Raw genomic sequence first — 20,805 nt, 5'->3', positions numbered from 1 at the left:
TTTATTTTTTTTAAACGAAAAATGCATTTTTAAAACAAAACTTCCTTTTTGTTCTCGAAAAGACTGTGATGACAGAATATAATCGCTATTATCTAATTAGGCCCATATATTTTTACCTACATCCTCTCGTATTCAATGAATGGGAGGAGCTTAAGACTTTTATAAAGTGGTTCATTTTTACTTCACGTGTCGCTGATTTCAAACAGAAATATTTCGTAATATTTTTTTTCCTTTTCCTAAAGAAGGTCAGAAGTGTTACAAATGATTGTTATAATTTCACGAGCAGGAATGAAACTATCAATCAAGCTCTCGTGAGGCATGAAGGACACTAAAAACGCTGCAATTTATGACTGTTCAACGCTCAAATATGTTTCTGACCGTTTCAGGGACTGACTGATGCTGAAGAGGCTGAAAGCTGCTAGAAAACACCACATTCCCTTGAGCGTTGCATAAGGTAAATGTGCACCAACATACACTGCACAAAATCTCTCACAAAATATTCATTTAACTTTAAAGTTTACATTTTGAGTAATGCTTAAATGAATCAAAACACACATGCACATCTCACACATCTCCATCAATTGGCTGCATATGAATACATCTGGCTGACATCATTCAGCAAAAAAAAAAAAAAAGTTCATGATGCTTATAACATTCAAATGTATATTTGATAAGCAATTCATTATTTCATAACTTACATAAAGATTCTTGTGTGGCACCACACTGTATCGACCCTATTTACCTGCATGGAGTCTGATTACCTTACAGTAATAATATATATGCGTCCATTATAGGCTACTGGAAGTCAGCATATTGAACTATATCCAAGTAATTTCATGCATTTCCTTGTCTGCAATCAAGACCAGATAATCAACATTATATGAATGCTTTCAATGATGAGATTGTATTTAAATTAAATTGCTTGATAAGTCTCCACAGATGAAGGAGCATCTAGTCTTGCAATCGTCTGATAGACCTCCAGTGTTAAATAAGGATTATGATGTAGGACGGTGTACGCAGGCCTATTTTTACTGTGGGATTTTCTGTTCATGACAATTATAGGTCAGCGGGTTGCATTACAGCCATTAAAAGAGAAAGAGAAAGTCAAGACATTTCATTTGTTTAAAAAATACAACCGTTTGCCTGAGGTATATCTGGATTGGATGATGGATTTGGTGTGTAATGTCCTGTTCATGTAGCTATTAGGTTCCCTCTTTTTTTTCTTCTGTATTGACCCCCACAGGTCACATAAGTAATTTTTTAAACGCATGATTAATTTCACAGTAGGGTTAACATACATATAGATGAAGTTCAATGCATCAAGCAGACATATGATTTACCAAGGCCGGCATGTTTAACCGTTCAGCATGTTAGTTGTAATGATTATCATCAGCTGCGGTCTAATATAAACCTTTGCAGTTTTTAACTCTTCTGTGTTTTAATTATAGAGCAGCCTTTTTTCTACTTATGGACATAAGACAAACACACTGATCAGTAGCTGATATAAATTCATACATACATTCATTTGTTGGTTTAACTTAAAAAAAAGTAATTTACTTGGTTGCCTTAAAATTTTAAGTTCGTTGAAACTTAAAAATTTGAGTTAATACAATGAAGGAAATTGGTTTAATCGACAGAAACTCAAAATATGATGTTATCTGAACCACATCAATTATCTAAGTTGATTTGACAAAAGAAAAAAACGTTTTGATAACAAATCATGAAAATATTTTTTTACAGTGCAAAATACCAACCACATTTTCACAAGTATAAATTGAAACATTATATGAGTTAGTGTTTAGTGAAAATTAAAAGCTTAACGAGAGTTACATTTATTCCACCTTTTATTTTGAAGTATATCTATCATATATCTATGTTTTCATATTCCTGTAATGGGATGAGAGGTCGTATGAGGTGCTTTTTGGCTATTGGGAGACAAAAGCCAGCGGGATGGGCTCTAAATGAGGTTTAGGGGACTACAGATGGGACCCTCTCTTTCCTGTCAATTTGACTGGGCTTTTCAGAACACTTGACCTTTTGTACTAATTCTATTATCGTGGCAAAATGAAAACGTCACAATTAAGCCAACTATTCTTATCAGAATTACATCCTGAAATTATATATGTAATGCCGACATTTAAAATAAAAACCCTACAGATCTTTGAAGCGAACAGAAGCTTTGAAGCGAAGAAATTTGAGCGAAAGGGCATTTTTCATATATTAAAAAAATTGACGGCATTTTTTTTTTTTTTTTTACATAATAGTAGCCTAATGTTTCATATTTGGATCAATAGTGCACCTGGCTATTATATAAATGTTATTGATGAGACAGTTTGTCGGACAACATGTCATCAGAATCAAGCGATTAGTTTTATTCTCAGTTGTGGTCGATTCAGTACGCAAGGCCCATGTATTACCTCATAATGATGAAAAAATGACATGCCGACATTTATCGCCTTTCGCTTGATTTATGAATGCGCGGAAATTGCCTCAATATAGCATGACAGTTTGGACAGTTTAAGTGTGTGACAATGCAGATGTTGATAGCGAAATAATAAAACATTAACAAAAGCTACTGACCGCTCTTAAACATGAATGATCACAAGACTGGGACACTTTATACAGTTTATACAAAAGCAATGTGGATGCTGAAAAATCATATAATAATCATATTCGAAAAACCGACCGTCATATTAATTAAAGCCGACAAAATTGTATTTATTTATTTATTTATTGGCATCATCCTATCAGTATATTAACTTAGACCTACAATTATTCGTTAGCTTTAAAAGCTATGGAAAAATGCATGCGATTCATTTATAATTGTCCTATTTAAATGTACTAAAAATATTTTGGTTAGGCTAAATTTTAGGCGTGTAACACAATATATTTATGAAACAGTTTCTGGTGTTGTCCATGCGATTATACCGATTAGCCTACACATGGGTGGTTCACGGGTGTTTTTCCCCCCACTAATTCCGGTTTGAAGTAGACGCGCGCGCGCGCATCACCCGGGGCCCCTGCGGCTCCTGTCTGAGCTTCTCTTTAGTGTGTTTGAGTGGCAGTTAGTGAAACGTCATTGGCTCTTCAGAGGGGCAGAGCCACGCCAATCACTCACATCCAACTCCGGCAATAAGAGCCGGTGTGTGAGGCGCGCGCTTATTCGCTCTTGCACTACTGGACACGATAAAGGAGCCTGTTGTGATATTGCGCATTTATCGTGCTTGTTTTTATAAAGTTCGCGGTCTTGTTGACCGTTTGCATTTTCGAAAACGAATTTCTAATTTCGTATGTGGAATAGGCTTCGAGATGATTTATATTCTGTAGCGTTTGGACATCTCCGACTGCGCGCGGAGGTAAGAAAAATACAAACTTTTCTTCGTCTCCGAGTCCGTCTGAAAATTATCTGTTTTTGTTTATATTTAGGCATTTCTGACTATAAGTGACTTTTGTTCTCGGCGTGAAAAGAGGCACACAAACGTGTGGAGACATTTTGTAGCCCACTGTTTATATTTTTTATGGCAAATTGTTGTTATTATTATTATTATTATTAGGCTATAATACTGGGCTATTATATGATAGGCTACATTACCAAAACATAAAATAGCGACGTTCTATATTCTGTTGAGGCCGTCAGAACATTCTACGGGGAAATCTGCCTAAACTCGCTGTAAATTCCGCTGTGTTGTTTTATAGTATTACAGTAATATAATATATTTAAAAAATATTTTTTAAGTATTACATAGTATTAAAAGCATTTTACGCTTTTTCTTTTAATTTTTTTTACCACAGAAACAGCAAAACAATGTTCATGATTCAAGGAATAAAATTAATAATTGCACTGATTTAGCTAGCGCACTGATCTAGTTCTTTATGTATATATATATATATATATATATATATATATATATATATATAGTAATTGTATAAAATTGTAGTAAATGTCTATTGCTTTTATTTACTTTGCGATTGATCAGCATCCTTGTAATTTTCTCTCGTTCTTTAAATGAGTTTTTATTTCAAGCGCATCATATTCTGATCTACAAACATTGTCTGACATGTGAAGAAAGCCTTACAGTAATTCTGCAAGTTGTTTAATTCTTAATTTTTTTGTCTAGTAAAATAAAATTCTGGTTTATCTTTAATAACTGTGCCACATTTGGTTATATTAATAAATAAATATTCTTTATCAATATACTTTGCATATAGCTTTGAATTAATGCATCTGAATCTTTTTTTTTTCTTTTTTTCTATAATTCTTTTTTCATTGCTAAATTAACCTTTTAAAATTTGTTTACAGACGAACATCTCCAGTCAGTGGTCTGCAAAGATTGCAAAAGAGTCTTCTGCCTGGACAGAACAACATTGTGATGGCCACCCCACCAAGTTCATTTCAGCAGGAGCCCCTCACGCCTCCCAGATCCTCCCTCAAGCCCAACCAAGTGGGGTCGGTCATCCTCTACGGGGTGCCTATTGTCTCGCTGGTCATTGACCTTCAAGAGCGGTTATGCCTGGCTCAGATATCCAACACCCTGCTAAAGAACTACAGCTACAACGAGATCCACAACCGTCGAGTGGCTCTGGGCATCACCTGCGTGCAGTGCACCCCGGTCCAGCTCGAGATCCTCCGGCGGGCCGGTGCCATGCCCATTTCCTCCCGCCGCTGTGGCATGATCACCAAACGCGAGGCAGAGCGACTTTGCAAGTCTTTCCTGGGTGAGAATTCTCCACCCAAGCTGCCAGACAACTTTGCGTTCGACGTGATGCATGAATGCGCTTGGGGCTGCCGGGGAAGTTTCATCCCAGCGCGCTACAACAGCTCCCGGGCCAAATGCATCAAGTGCTCCTACTGTAATATGTACTTCTCCCCGAACAAATTCATCTTCCATTCACACCGCACGCCCGAGGCCAAATACACGCAGCCAGACGCCGCCAACTTCAACTCCTGGCGTCGCCACCTCAAACTGACAGACAAAACGCCGCAGGACGACCTGATGTTCGCCTGGGAGGATGTAAAAGCCATGTTCAACGGAGGGAGTCGCAAGAGGGCTCTTCCCTCCTCTCACTGCTCGTCCATGGGTTCGGTCAAGGCTGTGAACTCGGTTCTGCCCCACATGATCTCTCCGGAGTTATCCCAGAAGAGAGGCCGGTATGAGGACGATGATGATTTAGACAGCAACAGCCTCTCGCCTCGAAAAGCCCCTCGCAGTTACCCGGTCATTCCAGTCCCGAGCAAAGGTTTCGGGATGTTGCAGAAGTTCCCAACCACGTCGCTATTCCCAAGTCCATACACCTTCCCTGCATTCGGTCTGTGCCCGCAGAAGAAGGACGACAGCGAGGCGACCAACGGGCAGAAGAACAGCGGCCTCTCAGGGCTTCTTTGGCCCGGACGCAAGGACACTTTCTACCCGCCCTTCTGCATGTTCTGGCCCCCGAGGGCAACCGGGGGCATCCCGGTACCCACTTACCTGCAACCCCAACCCAACGCTCTTTCCTCCCTCACAGAAAGCCCGTCTCTCAGACAAGCCTTTTTGGATCTGTCTGAACAGGCCGATGCCAGTTCAGGATTGGACACGAACCCCCGGTCCGGGCTGTTCGAGAGCGACTCCCTGCCCGTGACCTCGGACCTGCGACCGGCCCCAGAGGGCTGGGTAAAGCTGCTGGACGCGCCCTCGCTTCAAGCCCGAAAGGCCAGCTACCACTCCGCCTTCCGCCCCGTGGTCAAAGACGCCGAAAGCATCGCCAAGCTCCACGGCAGCCTGGAGGACTTCGGGACGGATCGGCACCTTTCCCCCGGGACCAGCTGCAGCTACCAAAGCGACAGCGGGGAAAGCGATGAGGAGCAAGAAGTGGACGTGGAGACCAAACAGGACGAGGAACAGGAGGATTTCGGCAGCCGGTCAGCGCAGACGCCCCCCCTGCACATGCGCGGGCTTCCCGACAACAACTCGGGCGATCCGGCCAAAGAGCAAGCCTCCTTCCCGAGCGTTCCCGCCGAGACCTCGGAGAACAAACCCGACCTCCCTGTCAGTCCGCCCACCATCCTCAAAGTCCCCAGCCCCGTTCACGGCCTGCTGGAGGAGAGCACCGCGTACAGAAATGTAAATATTCCCTCCAGGCACTTTGACTAATTATTTAAATGCGGGCCATTGGCTGGCAGGGTCCATATGCATAACAAGATTGATAGCCTGTGTTCCCTGCAGAAATGAAATATTCAGAGCTCTTTGATCCCTCCTAATAAGCCCAGTCGTGTTTTGTTTAATGGCGACATTATGTTTGCTCCCCTTTGTCACTTCTGCCTATTAGCCTTTTAATCTTTAACCCTTTGACGCTACATTAACAGACAGAACGGGATGAGCGACGGAAACTGAAATGGGAATTCTTTAGCAATTAGCCTCAGCGCGCACACACACACACACACATGCGCGCGCGTTTTGATTTATCTGAAGAAACTTAGTAGCACCACACAGCCAAACAAACATCAGAATCATATATAAAACATAACAGCGTTGTCATTCTCAAGGCTAATCAATTGTGTGCTTTTGGCTGACTGATATATTTGGTTGCTCTATGTTTCAACCTTTGGCCTGGTGTTGTGAATCAGTTCTAATCAGACATCGGTGGTGTTTTATGGTTACAGGCGCACAAGAGCAGAGACGATGGGCTGCCGGCCTATGCAACCAAAAACAAAGCAACCATCTCAGGTGAGACATGAATGGAAAGTGAATGGAAGCGTAATTTGATTTTCCATTGCATTATTTTATTTTATTTTTATTATCTATTTTAAAGTTTACACTGTTTACAACCATGGCAGCACACACACACACACACACACACACACACACGCACACTCACACACACACACACACACACACACACGCACACACACACACACAGTTGTGTTTTCATGTTTTAGGGGGACCTCTATAAACATAGTAATTTTTTATATTGTACAAACTGTATATTCTATCATCTTACCCTACACTGTAAAAACTTAATTTTTTTAAGTACAATCAATTTAGATGTTTTAAGTCATTTCAACTTAAATTACATTAAACTGACTTTGAAAATGAGTTGAATCTCGTTGAACTTAAAAAAAGTTGAAAATTGCTTAATTTATTTTGACGAATTAAAGCAATGTAAAAACGTGTTGTCATAACTTATTGATCATATATTTTTTTTTCAGTCAGAAAACGTTCTACATTTTTACATATTCAAAAAACATCACTTATTTATAAGCTGTTTTCCTCATGGGGACCAAACAATGTCCCCACAAGGACAAGGATTTCAGATATTGCCATCTTTGTCCCCATAATGTGGGGTTTACCAGGACCACACACACACACACACACACACACACACATTATATATTATAGTCTCTCTTGTCAAATTAAATGCACATAAGAAAAATAATTTGACAAATATAATTAAATAAAAATAATCAGTTCAAAATATTTATAATTAACAAAAAATAATTATATTTTCCACCTTTATGCCTTAAACTTTGCTTCATTTGTGTCCATGCATTCACCTCATAATATCTTATTTTTCAATTTTCCTTCAGACGACAACAAAGAGCAAAGCAGTTTTTTCGTCCCAGAGACAGAAACCTCGTCCGCACCCGAATTCTGGCGAGAGAATCCAAGTAAGAACAACACTTTATCTCAACGCTTTATCTCCGCTTTACATCCGCCACTTACAGCAAGAGGGTTCGTGGAATAATACGCGCGGCGCGGCTGGCCCATCCCTGCGAGGATATTAGGATTAATCTAAATATAAAAAAGATACGGGACGGAATATACTCTTAAAATGGAGCAGCTCTCTCCACAATGTCATTGGGAAAATGTGTTCTGTAGGGAGCCATAACAGTTCAGGAAGACAATCAGCTCAGCGGCAGGAAGGTGACAATCACCATTTCAACAATATCAAACGGAAATAATTGCCTTTTGCTTGGCAAAATCTTCCATTAGAAAGATCATAGCTTATTGCCTTTTATCTGTCAGAAAGACATTAAAAGTGTTTTATGACATCTATGCCAACATTTATATTATCTAGCCGATAATGATCTCCTCATATACCGTATAATATATTTGAAAAAAATTACATGAAACAAATTAAATGAAACCACCTTTGCCTGATTGCTAAACGTCTCCGAGGGGCTGCTGGGAAACGTGATTAGAACTTCTGATTTTGCCAAGAGTCTAAACGGCAGTGTCTTAAAGATAGTTCTGTTTCTTGGGAGGGAAGGGGAAAAAAAATAATCTAATTTTCCATTTATATAATGCAAACTGCCTTGGCTTTGACTATTCACGGTTAATTGACTGTCAAACGAGGTTGTTATCCTCAGGCACTGTCTGCAAATTTGCTTGTCAAATGAGACAGAGAGAGGAGGAGAGCGAGAACAAGACCGCTTTCCAAATGAGGAACGCCTTGTTCGGCTTAAGGAGGCAAGACGGGAAATGAGGAGAGAGAGAGAGAGAGAGAGAGAGAGAGGAATGAGGGGAAGATTATACCGATGTGTTGAATCACTTCATTTGAGCCATTTGCGATATAGACACAAAAACACATGCCTTGCGAACGTACCGACTCCTAAGGTTTCCAATCAAAATTGTTTCGAATAATTTCCTGATTCAATAGCGCAGTAACATTAATGAAATCAGCTCTTTTCACCTATTCCAGGATATTGGCACATTGCAAGGGCGTTTCTAATGACTTAATTTAGCTGCACTGATCAGATATTTTGTTGAATGGCCTATATTTTACTCAGTGGAGTCAGAAATGTATTATTTTCATAGTTTATTATTATGTCTTTACAGTAAATATGCTGTCACAGATGTTTCATACCATATTCATGACATATGAATACCATTTCCTCACTCCGGGAAAACAGCATTATATGAAGTCAAATATGTTTGTTTGAAATATCCTGTTATCAGACTGACATCTACTGGCTGCTGGTGGAACTACATGATGTGTGTCAGTCCTTTATAACAACTGACGTGAATGAATGCTTGCAATATAGGTCATAAATCTGCACAGATTTAGAAAATTACTCTTTTTTTTCCTGCTCAGCAGACCAAAGTCAAGACACAAACTCTCCTGTATCGCTCAAGAAGGACGTCGAGAACATGGAAAAAGGTGAGATTGCAAAATAAGACTTTAGAATGATATACAATACTGTTAAAATACTGTTTCTTGCTCTTGATAATGTTTAAAGCTGAGAGTCTCATACAAAATTTCGTTATGTGTGAGCATAAATGACAATAAAGACTCTTGACTTGACTTGAAAAAGAGTGACAGTAAAGACTTCTATAATGCTAAAAAAAAACAACAACAAAAAAACAAACACATTTTTAATAAATGCTGTTCTTTTGAACTTATTATTCATGAAATAAGTTTCCACAAAAAAATATGAAGCAGCACAACTGTTTTCAACTTTGATAATAATAAAAATAAATGTTTCTTACATCAAATCATCATATTAGAATAATTTCTGAAGGATCATGTGACTGGAGTAATGATGCTGACAATTCAGCTTTGATCACAGGAATAAATTACATTTTATTACAGATATTCACATAGAAAACAGTATTTTAAATCACAATAATATTCTACAATATTACTGTTTTTACTGTATTTCTGAGCGAATAAATGCAGCCTTGGTGAGACTTCTGTCAAAAATCGAGTGTAAATAAAATGTTTAAATGCATGTATTTGTCTCTAAACGTAACAGTTGATAAGGTGGGATTCTTGATTCATTGTGTGATCCGTCTTTCAGAGGAGCTCCAGAAAGTTCTCCTTGAACAGATAGATTTACGGAGGAGACTGGAGCAGGAGTTTCACGCTCTGAAAGGCAGCTCTCCGTTCCCAGTTTTCCGTAAGTGTCTTCACTTTATCATCACGATTTAGCTTGTGAAAATCAGAAAACCTGCTTTACATCACTTTAAATAGGTTTAAATATGAAAATAGGTGACCATAATATGCCTTTGATTTGAATTGTCCTCATTTGGCTATTCTACAGATAACTTTCAGGACCAAATGAAGAGAGAACTGGCTTACAGGGAAGAAATGGTGCAACAGTTACAGATGGTAAGGAGTTTTCTGATAACATATTCCACGGTTAGGTCATCATTTCCCATCTGATTAATTGGGAATGCAGACAACTAGAAAGACATTTAGTGGATCTCTGCTTCCACCACATACACTCTTAAAAATAAAGGTTTCATAGGGGGTTTCACATTCAAGAGCCATTTCGGGTTCCCTGAAGAACCTTTCAGTGATCAGTTCCTAAAAGAACTGTGTTTTTCTTTTTTAATAATCTAATAAAACATTTTCCATAAAAAATAAAAAAAACTTTTGTAGAATAGAAAGGTTAACGGTTCTTCATGGAACCATCAATGCCGATAAATAATCTTAATTTTTAAGAGTGTTTTTAAGCAATAAGGTACAAGAGCACAATGTGAATCATGATTAGTCATGGCTAAATGCTGTTTACAACGGCTTCAAGTGACTCATTGTGTTTATGAAATATACTATTGTGCAAAAGTTTGGAGTCAGTAAGATGTTTTTTTTTTGAAGAGCATTCAGATCTGTGTTTGTGCTGCTGCTGATCCAGAGAGAGCCGCTACGAAACCGCTTCACAAACAGTCTTTTCAACCACACAGTATTATTATTTCTGTCTTACAATAATTCAGACTATCACAGAAGTTATAGTTCAGATTTAAACACTGATGTCTACGGAAGCGTAAATCACCTTATGAATGGAACAACGCTTCAAATAACGATTGTATCAATGGCATCGTTACACCAGTAGGTGGCGACAAGTGACTGTTAAAAATGTATTTATCATTGAATCATTCATTCAAGAGATTCGTTCAAAAACGCTGATTCATCCAGTTATGAAACAAAACAATTTTTTTTTTTTTAATAATTCATTCTAATTAAACGTTTTTAAATGGACTGCAGCACTTAACATTTTGTCAGAACCTCTTGTAAATCACGTTATTTTGTTTAGTTGTGTCTGTTCAGAATCGTGGGAGAATCGTGATCTCGCTTTTAAACAACAAAAATCGTGACTTTCAATTTATCCAAAATCTCGCAGCTCTGCTTTTATTCTATGGAAACGGCTGCAAATGGGAGTTTACGGTACAGTTGTTCACAGTGTTCACAGGACAGGAGGGAAACCTGGCCCTTCTCTCAGTCTTTGTTTGCCGTGATTTCATCAGATATTTATTCCTGACCCTTCCGTAATTGAACTTTGAAACCCTGATCTTGTGTGTGAGTGGCCCAATCAAAACATTTGTGTATGACCCAATTTGTCTTTAAAGTCTACGAGTGGCCTTTTTGATGTGATTCGAGTGTTAACAAGTTCTCACTCACAAAATTATGCTCTCAAATATGCTATCCCTCCATAGCACCAGATTATTAAAAGAAGAAGAACATTTCACTTCCATTTCCTGAGCCAAAACCATCATTACGGCACTTTAATTCAGCTTTTTATTTTCAAGTGACGCATTAAATTGATCAAAAGTGACAGTAAAGGCATTTGTAATATCACAAAATATTTTTATCAGAACTTTTCATTCATCTAAGAATCCTGAAAAACATTATCACAGTATTATAATACAGTAGGATGTGTCACAACAATTTAAGCAGCAAAAACTGTTTTCAACATTGATAATAATGAGAACCATTATTAATAACTGAGCACCAATAATAATTGATAATAACTGAGCATATCAGAGTGATTTCTGAAGGATCATGTGACACTGAAGACTGGAGTAATGATGCTGGAAATTCAGCTTTGATCACAGAAATACATTACAGTTTAGCATATATTCACATAGAAAACAGCTATTTTAAATTGCAGTAATATTTCACAATATTACTGTTTTTACTGTATTTTTGATCAAATAAATGCAGCCTTGGTGAGCAGAAGAGACTTTCAAAAACATAAAAAAATCTTACCGACCTCAAACTTATGAACAGTATAGTGGATTTACTACATTATAAACATTTTCATATATATATACAGTATACATACAGTATATATTCCCTGACCTGACAGCTGAGAGAAATGTTGTGCAAGTATTAACTGATTCCATTATGTTTATTTGTAGATTCCCTATGCAAACATCATTAGAAAAGAAAAGGTCGGGGCGCATCTTAACAAAAGCTAAATGGTAAGTATCAAAGTTATTAAATCATATAGTGATGGTAATGAGAAATATAATGTGTGGCCTTTCTGTAAAATCAATTGCTGATTTCACTGCTGGGTAAATTCCATATGACAAATAGCACTGACTTTTTGGATGCTTGTAATTTTTACATTTGAGCTTTCTTGCTTATTTTGAGAAATCTGCATCATAATGACTGTATCAACTGATATTTTTTAGGTAAATTCATCTGAAACAAAATCAAGCTGCTCTCAACTTCTTTTTACACTCTGAGGATAAATCAAATCATCCAAATCTCAAGCACAATGAAAGGAACCTCTTCACCGGATGTTGAACGTTGTCACTGCTAAACCTGAACGACGTCCATCTCTCCGATGAAACCAAACGCCATCAGCGAACGGATACACAGTCATGCATCTACCAATGATTTAGAGTTCCTTTGACATATTTCCTGTACAGTAACCCCACTTTGATTATTTATGAACTTAAGTTTATTTATTCCCCATGCACTGTACAGTTCTCTTAGCTCTAGGCTGTAAATGTACATATACGGAGGTTAATGTGAAGGGAACGGTTGCTCTGTACTGTGGCTGAAGTCTGAGAGCAATCTGAACGTCTGCAAACCTTTCTCGTTTTGCCTGTTTAAATACAACATTGACATAAACACGAGTTTAAAAAATGTTATTGTTAACTGTTCATGCAAATGTATTTAAATATGTTCTTGTAGTTTCTCTACTATTTATGTGGATAATTAAAGTCTATAAGATGAAAAAGACTGACCATTGTTGTTTAAATGTTTTTATTACATTAAACACTTGTGAAAAAACATAATTCATTTTTATCAGTAAGCACAAACACGTTACAATACCATTTAATACAATTTAGAACTAAAGAAAGAATGTATATATATATATATATATATATATATATATATATATATTTACCCTTTGAAGTGTACATTTTTGTATATTATCTGTGTGTTTCCTGGGAATCAAACCTACATAACTTGTTCTACAAGATTTGTCATATATTATTATTTAGTTATTAAATGTATTATCAAATATTATCATATAATGCAGTTCATATATTCGTTGTATTCTATCCTGCCTAGTATAGTGTTTTATTATTATAAACGTATGCTATAATTTATAAAATAATAGGTCGCTGTCATAAGATACAAATAAAAATCTACAATGTATAGAAATACGTTTTCAGCCATGTAAATACAGTGAGCACGTGATGCAATAGCTTGGCGTACACAGTAACGTTACATGGATAAATTCAGAACACCACATTATTTACTATTGAATAGTTAAAGTAGTATCCTATACTTAGAGCAGTGTATGTTTGTGTGTCAATCAAATCTTGTGGCGGCGCGTTTGTGACGTAATCCTGCGCGACGCAAGTCCTTTTACGTCAGCAGTGCACAATAGTGCCAACATGGCGTTCACACTGTACGCGCTGATTCAAACAGCGATATTATTCACTAATGCCATCGCCGTTCTGCACGAAGAGAGGTTTCTCAGTAAAAGTAAGTTCTTATGAATGGTTTTCATTCTGAAATATGACAATAGGTTTGTTCTGTCATGTAAATATTTGTGTGTGTATTTCCATCTGGTTTGCTAGGCTAGAGTTAACGTCTCCTAAATGTGCAGTTGACTATAGAAATATGAAAATATTAACATGAATTACCTGGTAACGTTAGTTTTGTTCTTCACCTGAATGACTTCGATTCTCTTGTTTATTGCAAAGTCGAGTCAGCACTGAATTGTGAATAGAAGGAAAGGGAAAACAGGCTATATTTGCAAATAGCTGAACGAAGAAAATCTCAGTAAGAAAGAAGGTAAAATCATAGTTTAAGAGATTTTACAGTATGGGACATTTCCGCTGGAAAGATTTCAAATCCAGGCAAAGTGTTGAGAAATATGTTCTTGTGAATAAAGAATTTACAATGCAAAACAAATAGGCCTAAATGATCAATAGTTTATGGAATACACATTCATTGGAAATGTTAGTAGCAACTAGGGAGCTAGTTGGAGAAACATGTATTTTTTTATTTTTAGATATATTTTATATATTGAGCAATATTTTTCAGGGATTATCCGTGCTCTTTTCCCTTGAATACTGTTAAAAAAATGCGTATATAACATTATAGCATGCTATACATTATCACTGATAAACATATTTCTTTCAGTTGGTTGGGGGGCAGAGCAAAGTATTGGAGGATTTGGAGATGAACCCGGGATTAAAGCACAACTTCTGAACCTTATTCGTTCCGTCAGGACTGTCATGAGAGGTATGTTCATTTGAAGAGTCAGTACTGATTTATACTACTTTCCCATCTCCAGATCATGGAGTGCCTATTACCACCAAGAATCATTAATAGAATAACTCATTTATCTGTAAATGTTTTAAGCAGCGGTGCCACTACGTTCTACAGATGGTGGCGCTGGGGGGGATTGCTAATCATAAAGACAATTTAACCATACAATTAAAATTGTTTTGCATTTAAAGGTGGGGTAAGCAATATTTCAAAAACGCCGTTGGACATTGTTGATAATTGAAATCAACCCAGACAAACACACCCCTCTCTCATAGCTCCGCCTCAAACACACCCCTCTCTCATAGCTCCGCCTCAAACACACCCCTCTCTCATAGCTCCGCCTCAAACACACCCCTCTCTCATAGCTCCGCCTCAAACACACCCCTCTCTCATAGCTCCGCCTCAAACTCACCCTCCAATCCTAACCGCCCCGAACCCCGATCCTCCTGCAAGTGAGTCGAGTGCGCTAACGATAACGCTAAACACCGTGTTCACTAGCAGCCGTCAGCACGACTCTCACTAGCTGGCCTCCGTTACACACACTATCCAACAGTGGATGTTTGTTAAATGTACCGTTGTTCTCTTATAGTATCATACTGAATTGACCCACAGCTTCAGTGATTATAAAGGGAGCGCTCTTTACTGTAATTCTTCTCAGTTTAAAGATTTTGTTTTTCATGAGACTTCTTGACTTCCTACTTCATACCGTATAAAAAGTGTCAAACTTTGACAAAAATGGATTTCTTGATGATTTTATATTTTATAATATGGATTTCATAATATCTAAATTGAGGTTTAAAAGCAAAACATGTGAAAATAAACTATTATGGAGTAAAAATGGCTAACAAGTGTTCCTCTGCTGCCATCTACTGGTTATAGTACTGGTAATTTCATATCCCTTTTTGTTTTTAATTAAAAGCGTTTGTTTGCCACATGCTAGTTTTGAAACTTTTAGTTTTACAAATGGGGACAATCTTTGAAGGATGACCAAATAATGTTTTTGGTTATCACATGAAAAATAACATTTAAACTGGATTTAGAGCTTTGAAGTGCTGGAAAAGTGTGAAGCACTTGAAAGCCCTTAATCAGACCTTGAATTTCACTCTCAAAAGTTTGTATGAACCCTGAAATGAATAATGAGAAAGCATTTGATTATATTTCTGCCACGATACCATGGTGACAGTTACAGTGAGGAAAATAAGTATTTGAACACCCTGCTATTTTGCAAGTTCTCCCACTTGGAAATCATGGAGGGGTCTGAAATTGTCATCGTAGGTGCATGTCCACTGTGAGAGACATAATCTAAAAAAAAAAAAATCCAGAAATCACAATATATGATTTTTTTAACTATTTATTTGTATGATACAGCTGCAAATAAGTATTTGAACACCTGTCTATCAGCTAGAATTCTGACCCTCAAAGACCTGTTAGTCTGCCTTTAAAATGTCCACCTCCACTCCATTTATTATCCTAAATTAGATGCACCTGTTTGAGGTCGTTAGCTGCATAAAGACACCTGTCCACCCCGTACAATCATAAGAATCCAACTACTAACATGGCCAAGACCAAAGACCTGTCCAAAGACACTAGAGACAAAATTGTACACCTCCACAAGGCTGGAAAGGGCTACGGGGAAATTGCCAAGCAGCTTGGTGACAAAAGGTCCACTGTTGGAGCAATCATTAGAAAATGGAAGAAGCTAAACATGACTGTCAATCTCCCTCGGACTGGGGCTCCATGCAAGATCTCACCTCGTGGGGTCTCAATGATCCTAAGAAAGGTGAGAAATCAGCCCAGAACTACACGGGAGGAGCTGGTCAATGACCTGAAAAGAGCTGGGACCACCGTTTCCAAGGTTACTGTTGGTAATACACTAAGACGTCATGGTGTGAAATCATGCATGGCACGGAAGGTTCCCCTGCTTAAACCAGCACATGACAAGGCCCGTCTTAAGTTTGCCAATGACCATTTGGATGATCCAGAGGAGTCATGGGAGAAAGTCATGTGGTCAGATGAGACCAAAATAGAACTTTTTGGTCATAATTCCACTAAACGTGTTTGGAGGAAGAAGAATGATGAGTACCATCCCAAGAACACCATCCCTACTGTGAAGCATGGGGGTGGTAGCATTATGCTTTGGGGGTGTTTTTCTGCACATGGGACAGGGCGACTGCACTGTATTAAGGAGAGGATGACCGGGGCCATGTATTGCGAGATTTTGGGGAACAACCTCCTTCCCTCAGTTAGAGCATTGAAGATGGGTCGAGGCTGGGTCTTCCAACATGATAATGACCCGAAGCACACAGCCAGGATAACCAAGGAGTGGCTCTGTAAGAAGCATATCAAGGTTCTGGCGTGGCCTAGCCAGTCTCCAGACCTAAACCCAATAGAGAATCTTTGGAGGGAGCTCAAACTCCGTGTTTCTCAGCGACAGCCCAGAAACCTGACTGATCTAGAGAAGATCTGTGTGGAGGAGTGGGCCAAAATCCCTCCTGCAGTGTGTGCAAACCTGGTGAAAAACTACAGGAAACGTTTGACCTCTGTAATTGCAAACAAAGGCTACTGTACCAAATATTAACATTGATTTTCTCAGGTGTTCAAATACTTATTTGCAGCTGTATCATACAAATAAATAGTTAAAAAATCATACATCTGGATTTTTTTTTTTTAGATTATGTCTCTCACAGTGGACATGCACCTACGATGACAATTTCAGACCCCTCCATGATTTTTAAGTGGGAGAACTTGCAAAATAGCAGGGTGTTCAAATACTTATTTTCCTCACTGTAGTGTTACCACGTTAAATCCATGGTGAATGTTGGTGATATGTGGACTGAAAAGCCTTCTATAACTTGTTTGTTTGTGGCACAATGTTTCTACTGTTTCCACGTCAGCTGTGTTTGATCTGATATGGTTTATAACAGAGAATTCTGCACTAAATTTGAATGATTCTCACTAGATCTTGCAGCGATGTTATTAATGCTGTTCTGAGCTCGCGCTGCGCTGTCTATTATTGCTACGAGCAGATAAACGGTCCGCGCATCACAGCTCACTGTGACCTGACTTGGGCTGGGTTTCCCGAAACCTTCGTAATGCTACGTCGTTCTTAAGTTACACCTTAAGCTGTACCTTATCGTTAATACGTGTTTCCTGAAACGTTCTTAGTTAAGTATACCTTCTGTAAGTCATATGTTCGGAAGGTTGGTCTGGAGTCTGGACCACTCTTAGCTTTACCTTATCACTGTTGCAGGTCTATACGAATATAATTCTGAAGTTTTAATACACCCAGACAGTGTTCAGTTAGGCTAATTCAAGTGTTTTCATGCAAAGAATAAAATTGTCATTACACTGATTGTTAATAGAATTTTAATTATATTATTATATATAATAAAATTGTATACATTTATTTAAATTATACAGCGCTTTTAAATGCCAGTGAAAGCATAGGCTACTGTCAGTTAAGTCCTATTCGTACGCTAATATTGTTTCTCATGGGCTCGTACAGTAAGTCGGTTATTTTAGTGCCGTCCAATCCATAATATCAGTGTTTTTTTCTCACCCAACCCGCGTAAAAATCCCTGGCCAAATTAGTACTGTTTTTTGACAAACAGGTTGTACGTTAATTTAATTGCCATCTGAATCCACATCTCCGAGTTTACAAGAAGAGATTCAAAATCCACTGTTTAAACCCTTTTTGATCACTGCCGAGCACCGTACGTAAGATGTACGCTTTTATTACTGAAATGCTGTAAAGTATTTACAAGAACAATATTTCATCACAGCTCCATCTCAGCGAACAAAAATGGGAAAGAGAAGAAAGCACATAAATAATTGAAATGGTTATTATGGCAGCAATATATGATACAATTTAAAAATATGTAGGCTAGGCTATTATAGGCTATTATAGTTTGGGTTATTTTTTATAATATCCCATGAGTCCTAATAAATGCAATTTCAACTATTTCTAAAGTGCTTATTTTATAAAGAACACCGCTTTCTTTCACACGTAAGAAGGTATATCTTAAGCAGCTTCCTAAGGTATGGTTCGGGGAACACACCTAGCAATGGTATACATTTAGTTAAGTTATACGTTAAGAGTCTTCGTAGAGACAAAGAGACAACGTTATCGGGAAACTCAGCCTTGATCTTTAGCAGGACTTGACTGACTTGGTTTGTGTGCATTGCGACTTGACTCGCTTGACTTGAACATGTGTGGCGTTCGCCCAGCTCTGCACGCCTGTAAACACGTCATCAGAGAAGAGATGTCACTGCAAGAGGGAGGGGAAGTTATTTGGATTAAAGATTACCAGGCACACGAATAAGAAAGCATTTTTATTTATATATATATATATATATATATATATATATATATATATATATATATATATATATATATATATATAAAAAATCATTGTCAAATTATATATCAATCAAATGATATATAATCATTTATATATATATATATATATATCAACTTTAATCATGTTTCTGAAGAGAAAAATAGGTCAATTTATTGTTATGTCTTCTGCTTTATGTTCCAGACTTCGTTCAGTATTAACATGTTTTCTCTTCCTCTTCCACAGTACCTTTGATAGCAGTGAATTCCGTGTGTATCGTCTTACTATTACTGTTTGGATGAAGAGAGAATGGACTGCGGCGGATCAAGATCTAATGTTTAACGCAGTGAATGTGGCAAAGGAAAATGGACAGTTTTTGTATCTGTGGTTCTAAACATTTCTCTCCAATGTCTGAAATTTGTATCCTGAATGAATTACTGTAAGTACTCTAGTAGTTTTATATGGCCCATACCAGTAAACATTTTTCTTTTTCATGTTTTGTAACTTTACAGAAGCTCCTGTCTCCATCTGTTTTTGTCACATTCAAGGTCTAGTAAAGTGTCCTCAAGCATCAATGTATTTCTACAGTGGAATCAGCCATACTGTCTTTTGACACCTGAAATGATTTTCTTTTTCCCCCAAAGCTAATCTTCTTGCGTCTTGGTTTCAAAGAGGGCTTGGAAAGTAAAAGTTGGGTTTAATATATTTGAAGTCTCTGAGTTTTAATAAAGATGTGCTGAAATCGTAGTGTAGTTAAAGACATCAAGCTTTAAGATACAACGCACTTGGTCTGAAGGGATTGAAACGTTTGACCAAAGTAGCCTCTATCATTAGGAGCCAGTCATTTAACATTTATTACTTTCAGATTTTAATAAAATGATTTTGTCTTCATCTGTCAATCAATGTATGTTGGAGAGTTTGTGTAATTTTTGTTTGTTTGTACAAAGTGCACTATACCTGTAATTATTTTGCCATCCACGACCAGTCAGCATTTATTAGGTGAAATGGTTAAAGGCCCGTTCACACCAAGAATTAGAACTAACGATATAGATATTAAAGAACAAATCGCTATGAGTATAAAATAATAGCAAGCAGAGTCAACGGCAAAACTATAAGACCTTATGTAGCCTCGCCCCTTTTCAGCGCTGCGCTCGTTGTTTTTTGACTTCCGGTCTGTATTTTCACAGCGATCTTGCGTATTTATGAATGAACGGCTCGTTTTAAAATCTTCCTGGTCTACTGACATTTGTTAAGACCTCTTCTTTAAACATTACAGTCCTCATGAGAGCTTTTGTTAACTTTACATTAAGTAAATCCACTTCAGAAGCTAATTACTCCTGGACAGCAATGCCATAGAAATATACAGAGCGACCGCAAAAACGGAAGTTAAAAGACAATATTCTAAAGATGGCGGCGCCCTCGTTTCTCTGGCGCATAGATCAGAAGCTCAGAACGATTTTTTTAACGATAATAAATTGACAGCCAATCAGAATCCATCTTTCTTTAACGAGCTCGCGCATTTAAAGGGGTAGGCAATAAAACTGCAGCGCGCGCTCACAATAAACTGAACAATATTGGCCTTGGTGTGAACGCTAAATAGTTATCGTAAATTCAGTACATTTGGTTCAGTGATGAGAACCATATGGAGTCCATTAACAACACTAGATTACTCCATCAGGATTACAGTACCTTTTTATTAACAGTAGCCCAGACCACGGATAAAACGCTGAATTACAACCATATGCTCAGAACAGCGATTAAAGCCCAACCCTTTTATAATCTATGCTTAATGGTTATTACCGAAGATGATGTGTCTTTATACTTCTCCAATCCCAGGATTTATCTCATGGCAGAGAACAAACATGTGAATTTTTGCCAGCAAAGTTATGTTCCCCATTACCGCAAATAAACAGGGATAGGCTATGTCACTGTCAGGATGTATAGAAAGATATATTGATCACTTTTTTTA

At 37.8% G+C, this 20,805-nt stretch overlaps 2 protein-coding genes across 4 annotated transcripts; both read left to right on the top strand.

Moving 5' to 3' along the window:
- The first annotated feature begins 386 nt into the window (after positions 1 to 386).
- skor2 (SKI family transcriptional corepressor 2) lies at positions 387 to 12,956 on the top strand. 3 transcript variants are annotated; one of them, XM_084103723.1, is made up of 9 exons: positions 387 to 454; positions 4,301 to 6,101; positions 6,641 to 6,704; positions 7,565 to 7,645; positions 9,073 to 9,138; positions 9,779 to 9,877; positions 10,022 to 10,089; positions 12,120 to 12,182; positions 12,396 to 12,956. In XM_084103723.1, exons 2-8 carry the CDS (start codon positions 4,371 to 4,373, stop codon positions 12,177 to 12,179), a joined length of 2,169 nt encoding a protein of 722 aa, XP_083959849.1. In that variant the 5' UTR covers positions 387 to 454; positions 4,301 to 4,370; the 3' UTR covers positions 12,180 to 12,182; positions 12,396 to 12,956. The 3 variants fall into 3 exon arrangements, with proteins under 3 accessions (XP_083959849.1, XP_083959848.1, XP_083959850.1); XM_084103722.1 differs by lacking the exon at positions 387 to 454 and adding an exon at positions 3,129 to 3,356; XM_084103724.1 differs by lacking the exon at positions 387 to 454 and adding an exon at positions 3,234 to 3,356 and having other exon boundaries at positions 9,076 to 9,138; positions 12,396 to 12,528.
- Positions 12,957 to 13,582: 626 nt separating this feature from the next.
- On the top strand, positions 13,583 to 19,735 carry ier3ip1 (immediate early response 3 interacting protein 1). Its single transcript, XM_084104333.1, has 3 exons — positions 13,583 to 13,707; positions 14,371 to 14,472; positions 19,083 to 19,735. The coding sequence occupies exons 1-3, from the start codon at positions 13,617 to 13,619 to the stop codon at positions 19,136 to 19,138; spliced, it is 249 nt and encodes an 82-aa protein (XP_083960459.1). The 5' UTR covers positions 13,583 to 13,616; the 3' UTR covers positions 19,139 to 19,735.
- The last annotated feature ends 1,070 nt before the right edge of the window (positions 19,736 to 20,805 follow it).

Source organism: Abramis brama, assembly GCF_963993115.1.
Source record: "Abramis brama genome assembly, chromosome: 25".
Taxonomy (NCBI): Eukaryota; Metazoa; Chordata; class Actinopteri; order Cypriniformes; family Leuciscidae; genus Abramis; species Abramis brama.
Note: the sequence above shows the minus strand (reverse complement) of the source record. Positions and strands in the feature narration are given on the sequence as shown.